The sequence below is a fragment of the Neomonachus schauinslandi genome, chromosome 2 (genome assembly GCF_002201575.2).
Source record: "Neomonachus schauinslandi chromosome 2, ASM220157v2, whole genome shotgun sequence".
NCBI lineage: Eukaryota > Metazoa > Chordata > Mammalia > Carnivora > Phocidae > Neomonachus > Neomonachus schauinslandi.
The window spans coordinates 105,464,178-105,473,827 of NC_058404.1; the positions used below are offsets into that span (position 1 = coordinate 105,464,178).

General features: G+C 38.6%; 1 protein-coding gene across 1 annotated transcript in view; it reads left to right on the forward strand.

Moving 5' to 3' along the window:
• SEC24D (SEC24 homolog D, COPII coat complex component) overlaps positions 1-8,420 on the forward strand; it is a 99,976-nt gene extending 91,556 nt beyond the window's left edge. Inside the window, exons 22-23 of the mRNA XM_021684463.2 lie at positions 1,801-1,890; positions 7,116-8,420. Coding sequence (XP_021540138.1) covers positions 1,801-1,890; positions 7,116-7,256 — 231 coding nt within the window. The 3' untranslated portion in view covers positions 7,257-8,420. The remainder of the gene's footprint in view (positions 1-1,800; positions 1,891-7,115) is intronic.
• The last annotated feature ends 1,230 nt before the right edge of the window (positions 8,421-9,650 follow it).

The window sequence follows — 9,650 nt, forward strand, 5'->3', positions numbered from 1 at the left end:
GAAAACAGGTTATATACCTCTTTGTTATAAATAAGTTATATACTCCTCTCATTACAAAAGAGATTGTGGATTTGATGTAAAATGAATACAAATGACTTTATTTTTAAAGTTCCTTAGGAAAAACCAGCAATTATCATTTGTTTGAGAGTCAACATTTATTGCAGATCTTATTTATAGATCATCTTTGCATGCGCATCATTGCTAATGATGGTTATTGTCTTACTCTGCTTGGTGGTGGATTTCTTCTGAATTCACATGTAGAACTCAGCAGATAGTTTGTTCACTGAGGCCTCACTGGTTGGATGGTAAGATGAATGAAGTCTAGTTAACTCCCCAGTTTCTGTTATGAAGGTAGATACATAATATCTTAGAAGAAGGGACAGGATCAAAATTCCAGGCTAGGTAGGTGGTCAATTTAGAGAGGTGCATATCCATTATGAATGTCAAAAAAATATTTTTAAAGGAATTAAAGGTATCCACATCCCATTAAGAAACTAGTTTTAAGGTGAAGATTTAGAAATAGTAAGATGTTTGCACGTGGTTAAAATTAAGGAATGATTAGAAGTGCAATTTTTAAAAAATAAAAAAATTAAGATTCAATAGGCAAAGAGCTATGAATCTGAAGAATGTTTATATAAAATCTAAGGGAGCTTCCTCATCTGTCACAATGTATTATTGGAGTAAATGTTAAATGCATATTTGCTGAATCGAATGTTATATACGAGATCGCTGAAGTCTGTCTACCACAAAGCAGCAGATTGGTAGGTTTGTGCTTTTATCGTGTGCCTCCTCTCAACCTTCTTCAAAAAATAAAACAAAAAAACCAAATGTCACTTTCATTAGAGATAGTTGGCACTTCGAAACATATATTTGAAGTATACTTACATTATTTGTTACAGAAAAAGATCTACCTTAATGTCAAAAAAAATACACATAGGGGATGGAATGTGAATATTTTATAAATGAATTTTCTGCCTTTTTTTTTTTTTCACGACTCCTGTGAAAAATATTGGCCATGATATTTTCCTGAGACTTGTAACTTTGTGGTAAAACGTTCTACCTCGCCTTTTCATTGGCTAAGTCACAGATGATGTATTAACTTGATATCTTTTTTTTTTTTTTTTTTTTTTTTGAGAAATAAGCATTAGCATTTTACTCTGTCTTATTGGAAGAAATGAAGTCTAGATCCTTCATGTCCCCTGGAGGCCACATGCAGCTGGATGGTTATCTTTTTTAAACCATTAGCCAGATTTCAGGGACATCTCAGGGGCCACATTCCCCTCGAGAAATTAGCATTTGATGGTTTGTCTTAATTTTGGAACAATGGTATTTGGATGGCATTTTCTAAACATGGTAATGATTCACAGTCCTGCAACAGATCCACTGAAGGAATAAAGTACATCCTTTTCTCCCATGACAAAGCCTTGCAATAGCCATCTTACAGAGGGATTAAACATCATGGCAAATGATCCAAAGATACTCTTTGCATAAAACATATACTTGTTGTGTCATTTCAGTGATGTATATGTATCAAATTCTAGAGAATTTATTTTCAATAGAGTTCACTGTTTATTTTCAATAGAGTTAATTGGTGGAAATGTATGCCAATAAGAATGAATAATTTTTAGTGCATTTTTTTTTCCACATTTTTGGTTTTTAGGTAAACAAACTAAGCCAATAATCAAATATATGGTGTAGAAGGATTTTTTTTAACTTTAACATTCTAATAATCCCATTGCTGCTTCTATCTGAATGTTATCGATTACACTGAAACTCAAACTTTGGTTTTCTTAAATTTAGACATTACTGCCTGAGGTTGGAAACCCATACTCTCAAACACTCAGAATGATAACGAGCATCATCCAGCAAAAGAGGCCATATTCAATGAAGGTAAGAATGAGATTTTATTTTTTCCTTTCTTCAAGTGTTTATTTAAATTTCATTACAGACTTTTTAAATGCATGTCCTATATTTTTATAACATGATCTTTGGTAGAAAACTCACACTAACCTCTAATATATCTACCCACTCAACAGATGCAAACATTAAAAAAAAAATAAGTAAATAGGTATCACCACAGGTTGACCATGGGTTATTTTAGTAATTATTAACTTAGTCATCAAGGAGAACTTCTTCATGGCTTAGTAGCAATTGATATCATTGACAGACTATGAAATGACTGCCGTCAGTGCTTAAAATTACTTAGTTATAGAACTATCATTCAGAAATTCAGAACATTTTTAAAATTTTATTTTTACAACTTTAGATTTGTGATCTCTGAGAAGTTTGCTATCCTAGCCCTTCTAAGCCTTTCAAGCGTTCAAGTTTGAGTAAAAGAATATAAAATGTCTATAACTCAGGAAAATGATGCCTTGTTACTAAGTCCCCGCTACTTACCTGTCTTCCTTCTCAAGCTCAATATTAGAGTCTCCTGGAGTTTGAAATGTACAGATGATGATGATGGTTTCTTACGGTGCTCCTCCCTGCAGAGGTGTAGGACACTCACCTGGAGACAGGCCTCTACAACAGTCAGGGTATTACGGGCCATTTTTCCCTGAAACATGAACGTGATATTAATCTAAGTCAACATCCTTAACTGTGAGAGATAGCCATGCATGCACACATCCACTTGAGGCAGAGCTGAGATAAACTGAACTAATGAAGAGCTTTGTAATCCCTAGGATGACGGGGTGAACACAGAACATTTCTACAACTGTTCTCATACCACACAGCATCTACTTGGGTTCAGTTTTAGGGCAAGACCTAGAGAGGGCAGAGAAGGCTCACGCTAAATACATTCTTTGTAGGACACTCTCTGAATGCCTTGGAGGCATGTAATGCAATCTAAGGTCTCATGAAACAAAAATTGGAAACCACTGGTACTGAGTGCACAGCAATGATGATCCATCTACCTTTATCCCAGCTGCAGCAGCGGCATCCCCACCACTGCCCCATTTGCAGAGAAGAGGCTAAACATGGAGATCATCCTTGTGCTCAGGAGCCTCTCCTTCCAGGAAAAATAAAACCTGTTTCTCCTCTGCTTTCTCCCACCTGCTCTAATAGTGCATGTTAGCTCTAATAAGGCATGTTAGCTTTAATTATAAAAATATCTGGGATAAGCTCCGAATATATGTGAATAAGAGATAAGCAGTTGCATGTTAAATAATTTTGGCTTGAATATTTAAATCAAAGTTTCTTATGTGCCACTTACAAATGTATCTGCTGCTTATAAGACTAATTTGGCCTTTTCAAGGTACTATCTGTATAACAAATTGGAAAACCTAAAATCTACAGATGTTAGAGCTGAAAGGCCTGTAGAAGACACCTGGTCCAGCCACTGCCTTTCAGCTCCCTCCAGCACCATCTAACAGATAATGAAAATGAGGCTCAGAGGACCTCGCTCACTCGGCTTCTGTCTCACAGCTAGATCAGCGCAGATACAGGCCTAGCCCCGGCTGCTTAGTCCAGGGCACGTAGCATCATACCTTTGGCTCTCACATTTGAAAATGGACCACACAAAGGAAATAAAAACACATTATAGAATCTTTAAATCTCTTTTAAAGAGTCAAGATTGAAGAGGAGAACAAAAACTGGAATGGAAGGGTCAAGAACAGCAAAATCAAATCCAGAAGGCACTGCTGCTTTCTAGGTTATGCTAATTAGCTTTTCAGACAGTCGACCCTTTTAGACCTCGTCATTGTCTGCATGGTCTTACATTTGTGGGTGAACAAAAAAAAAAGATTTCTATCACAGGATATCTGGGAAGATTACCGAAATCAGATGTCTCACTGATAAATTCTAGTCCTGCCCTGCTCCAAGTTCTCCGTGTTCCAAGTGTTTGCCATTCTCTTCTTCCTCATGTGTTTTGTAGATTACTCCCCATCCGATTGGCTCCTTCCCAGTTTATAAGCCATTCAAATCTACCTTCACTGAAGCTCCTGATTCTTCCAAGATTCTGCTTCCCTTTTATTTCTTTCTACAAATTTGTATTAAATACTAGCAATGTACCAGGCATTTTATCACCATACTTCTTGAAAAAGCCATCTGTCAAACTGCTTATATTCCCTTATTCCCATGTCTCCAGGTATCTGAAAGTGGCCAAACAGTTAAAGAAATTGATTCTCAATCCGTTTATGACAATTATAAAATTGAGTATTACCTCTTTCGTCAAATTTTCTCTTCTGTCAGCTTTCAAAACGTCATATTCTCATGATGCTTCTTTCTCAACTGACCTTCTTCTTTGGATTCTTTTCATTTATCTGCCCTTTAAGAAGAGTTGGTGTTCCCCTAAGTTGTGTCTGCGGCTGTCTTCTCATTCAGCTCATTCTTTGGGGCGATCCTAATCACTCTCTATCTATTTCTTATGAGGCAGGCAATGAGAAATGAGAATGGCTTTTGAAGTGATTGAGTCTTTAAAGCACCTTGTACTGTGGCCTAGAGAACATAAACTGGGACTACTTGAGATAGTCAGTTCTTCCATGAAGAGGGTACATAGGAGGCTGGGAGGGATACCAGCAATGATCATTTTAATGTTCTCTTCCCACTCTACAAGGCTATGTCCCTCCTACAGAAATGGAAAGGGAGGGGGCTGATACAATATGGATTCCCCAGTCCATCCCAGTATTTTTCTCTTAGCTGTGTGGTCTACTCCTTGAGAAGACCACCAGCATGTCAAGACAGCTAAGACGGCTTGCCACCACTTCATGAATCTGCTTCCTGAGACCTTCCACCATACTTTCTGTGTCACTCTGGGACTAGTAGTGGGTGGTTCAACTTTGTAGAGACTCAAATGGTAGAGCCAGGATCTTTTTTTTTAAGATTTTATTTATTTATTTGAGAGACAGAAACAGCATGAGCAGGGGAGGGGCAGGAGAGGGAGAAGCAGACTCCTTGCTGAGCAGGGAGCCTGACGTGGGGCTCAATCCCAGAACCACGAGATCATGACCTGAGTCAAAGTCAGATGTTTAAGCGACTGAACCACCCAGGTGCCCTGAGTCAGGATATTTGTTATTTTACCTTAAAGCTAAGTTTCTGCCTAGGCTGAAATTCATTTCCTATTCTACTTCCCACCTCAGATCATAGCCAGACACCCTTCATCAAAGGAAGTTTTACAGTGAACACCACAGGGAAATCAATAACCCAGGTGAATGGCAGCAACAGCATATATGCCCCTCAGATGTATAGTATGAACTTCCTCCCATTAATTTCCACAGAGAAGTTAAATTCTAAAGAAATAGGAGCCTCAGATCCTTCCCTTCACAATGTCTCATTCTGCCCAGTCTCAGCCTGGGCTGTTTCACTGAGGCCAGACCCACATTGCTCTTGCCCATCAGGGACAATAGCAGAGTCCTAGTGGCAGGTGGGAGAAGGTAGATACAACACCAGTAAAAAGAAAATGGCCTTGGCTCCAGGCTCAAGGAGTCTTAACCTCCTTTGGAGAAGTTTCCATTGAAGGTTAGCTGTGCTTCTCCATGTTGGGGTGGAGGCGTGCCTGTCCACATCGCCGTCCCCATGCCTGGCAGTGACACCTGAAAGCCAAGACATCACACCTGTCCGTATCCACATAGATTCGCTGAGCTGTGAGTGGTGGTGGCAGGCAGCTGTTATATTTTTATCAGGTCACGGGTGGTTTAAAGCTTATCAGCGTAGGGACAGAGACCAGGCCAAAGTAACATAAAGGAAAGAAAGCAAGTTGTGTTGACAGAATTATTCTACTTGATAACTAAAGCAAAAGTAGGGAGGGCCAGGCCCTCCTAGCCAAAATGGAATGTACCTTCCTCACTGCAGCTGGTAACTTCAGACCTTTCTGGTGGTTTCACCAGGTGAGAGGAAGTGAGGAAATGCCATAAAGCAGAGAGACATTGTTTTGTATGTGTGCGTCATTAACTCCACTCATAGCTCAATAGACAACAGATTCTGACCATTCACATCATCTCTGACTTCCTGAAAACAGGAGTGAGTAAGTAAGGACCAGGAAGGGCTCCAAGTGTTCATGCCAAGACTGCCCCCTTCTGGGCTTCTTTCCCTTGCACCTCTTCCCCTAGAGCAGCATTGTCCAACAATGCAAGCTACATATGTAATTCTGCATTACCTAGTAGCCACGTCAAAAATGTAGAAAAGTCATTTTAGTAATATATTATTAACCCAGTATATCCAAAATATCATTTCCACATGGATAAGCAGTTAGTGAGTTTTGCACTTTCTTTTTCTTTAAGTCTTAGAAATTCATTGTGTTTTTTACACTTACAGTACGACCCAATTCAGACAGCCGTGTTTCAGGTGTTCGATAATCACATGTCGATGGTGGCTACGGTACTGGACAGCGCGACCCTAGATCGTTGTTATGAGCAGGGAACAAGAATCCCCTGTGCAGTCCACCTCTGTAGCACCTCCCAATTGTGTTTCTTTCTTTTCTTTTTTTTTTAGTAGATTCCATGCCCAACATGGGGCTTGAACTCACAACACCGAGACCAAGGGTCACATGCTCTACCCATGTAGCACCACCTCTCAGATCTCTTCCCTTTCCACCTTCACTGCCCTGGAATTCAGATCCCAATCATCTCCCACCTACATGCCTCCAGCTGCTTCCTATCAAGTTTCTCTCATCTCTTAGTGCCTTCTACCAGTTAACTCATTTTGTTCTGCGGCACTTTCACTGGATCCCAATTCCTACAAAAGCTCAGACTCATTTAGGTAGTTTGTCCCTAACCGTCCGCTGACTTTAAGACTGTTTAATTCACATGCCAGCCATGTCCATCTTTGGTACATGGTACATGGCACCCCATTATGGAATGCTCTCTAACCCCACCCCACCCCCATCCTTAAGGAAATCCTGCCTTGTCCTTTAATGCTCAAGTGATCATTATTACTATTGTGAAGGCTTTGCCAAAGTGCTTTGCTTATATTTCATTGTTGTCAGTTATAGTGGTATGTCTTGGGTTTTTGTGATTTTGGGGTCAGTGCCTCCCTCCACTCTGGATAATAGGCACTTTCCCATCATCGTCCAAGGCCTCACACACAGTGGACATTATATAATTTTGGTGAAATATAAGCATACAAAATTGAGCCACATTCAGAGAACGTTTATAACCACCTGCCTTGTTATTTTTTCCTAGCTGACAATAGTAAAGCAGCGGGAGCAGCCAGAAATGGTTTTCCGACAGTTCCTGGTAGAAGACAAGGGACTTTATGGAGGATCGTCTTATGTGGATTTCCTTTGTTGTGTTCACAAAGAGATCTGCCAGCTGCTTAATTAAATGAATTCAATTATTGTTGATGTTGCATTTTTAAGGAGATAATCTCCTTCTTGGTGCCTAATTCTCCAGATGATACCAGGCTAGTTTTGATTTCTTGCTCATTTTCAAAATATCTTTCCAGGATGACGTTTAGGACTTCAGCTTTGGTGCTCAGGTATAAAGTCAATGAAGGTACATTGTACTTTTTAAAGGGAACAGTCTATTTCTGATTGCACAATTTTTAACTGTTAAAAGTGAGCCAGTTTGCATTTCATGAAAGGCATAGTTTACAGAACTGTAAACATTCTCAATTTGCTTTCTTTGTGCTAGACATATAAATTATTTTTCAAAATGTATAGATTTGGGGTAAAAAGTTGTCTTGGCTCTCCCATTTGCAGTGAGGAAAAAAAAAATTTTTACATTATACCTAATTTTTTTAAACCATGTAACACCCATTGAACATGTTTTTCAACTTAAGGTCTGCATAGCAGACTTCTAATAACCTTGGAATCTATTTGGTAGAACAATTTGTGTTCTACATTGTTTTTTTTTTTCATGACTATATGTTGTGTATGTTAAAACTGTTTTCCAGTTGTTGTTTTGTCTATAAAACTGTCTTTATATTCTTAATGGTTCTCTGTACAATCTTGAGGGTTTCTACCTGTATATAATGGATATTAACCAGTATCAATAAATCACTTCATATGCTCTTACTCAACAGGTAGAAATTTTTTAGGCATTTTGAGATTTTAAAAAGAAATAAGGGTGTAGTACTCAGTGTCTTGGGAAAAAGTTGTTTAAATGGTTCACCAAGAACAAATTGGGAAAGCTGAAATTTTTTTTTGAGGGTTGGGAGTGTTAGGTGAATAAATCAATCTAGGAAATATCAGAGACAATGTACTTGAGAAATGCATTTTTTAAACATTCTCTAATATGCCCTTGTGGGCAGAATAATAGAAATGGGCTATATGAGACCATTATTATTAATGAATATACATAAACCTAGAAGGGTGGTTTTGAGTGGTCTGACACAGACCTCTGTCCTGTATCTGCCCTGTTCAACTTTGATATCAGTGATATGAATAAATAATGAGTTAAATATATTGAGTACATATAGTGTCCTAAGAACTGCAATATGTGTTTTGCGAACATTTATTCCTCATGATAACCCCAATTTTATTATCAGCCCCATTCACAGATGAAGAGATAGACTTGAAGTGATTAAATCAGAATCTGTCTATGATTACATGGCTAGTAAGGTTTATTTATAAATTAGTAGATGTCATGAAATTGAGTAGAATAACAAATACACTAACAAGATTAAAATCTCTTCCCATGTTAGCCAACTGGCATGATGTTTCACATCGACTTGGATGAGTTTAACAAGAAGAAATGTATGATCCTGATTGTGTCCAAAAAAATGCACATGCAAATGCTGCTTGGAAACAATGGTACTTAAAAAAGAACTGAGGGAGTTTGTCAGTGTGAATCTATAGTGTAAATGTAATCAAGTTACTCTATTACAAGGATAGCCTGTCAGATGGGTGTAGCAATGGCCCTACTCTACTCCGAGGTGAGACCCACCTAGATGAGTGTTCAGTTCTAGGCACCATGCTCTGTGGGAACTAGAAGCCCAGAGCACATTGCTTTATTCACTTGAAGACAGTCTAAGGATTGCTTCATATGTTCCCTAGGGTATAAAACCAGAACCAATACATAGAAGTGACAAGGTGCTGCTCAGTTGAAAGAACAACCTTCTAGGTAGTTAGGTGCTCAAAGAATGTGCTGTTCTATGAGGTAGTATGTTCTAACTTAAATATTGCACATCTTGGATGTGCCAGGTGCTATGCCCTTTACTGGAGAGACAGACAACAGTGAACAGCACAAACAAAACCCCTGCCATCTTTACAATTACAGTAGTTTTCATAAATGCTGTGCCATGCTATAGCATTTTATTTTTCATATATATAAATGTTATATGTATACATTTATATATATATTTGTGTATTTTATGTATATATATTTATATATAACATATAAATAAAATCAGGGATATGTGACCTAGTTAGCTAGGGGGCAAGGTCTAGTCCATAAAGATTTCCCGTTATATTGAAGCCGGGACCTGAACGAATTAGTAGACATTAGCTAGGTAATTGAGAGGATTGGTAAATATTCCAGCAGAGGGAGATGCATGCGTGAAGGCTCCGAGTGCAACAGAGCATATATCACCCTTTGAGTAAACTTGAAGAACTTAAACTTAGCTGGAACTTCCTAGGGAGAGACAAAGTGGCAAAAGATAAAGCTGGAGGAATGGGAAGAGTGAGTCCTGGTCAAGGGAGAGTTTGGATTTAATCCTAAAGGTAAAGTCAAGACATTCAAACTGATTTCAGCAAGAGTGACAGGGTATTCTTTACG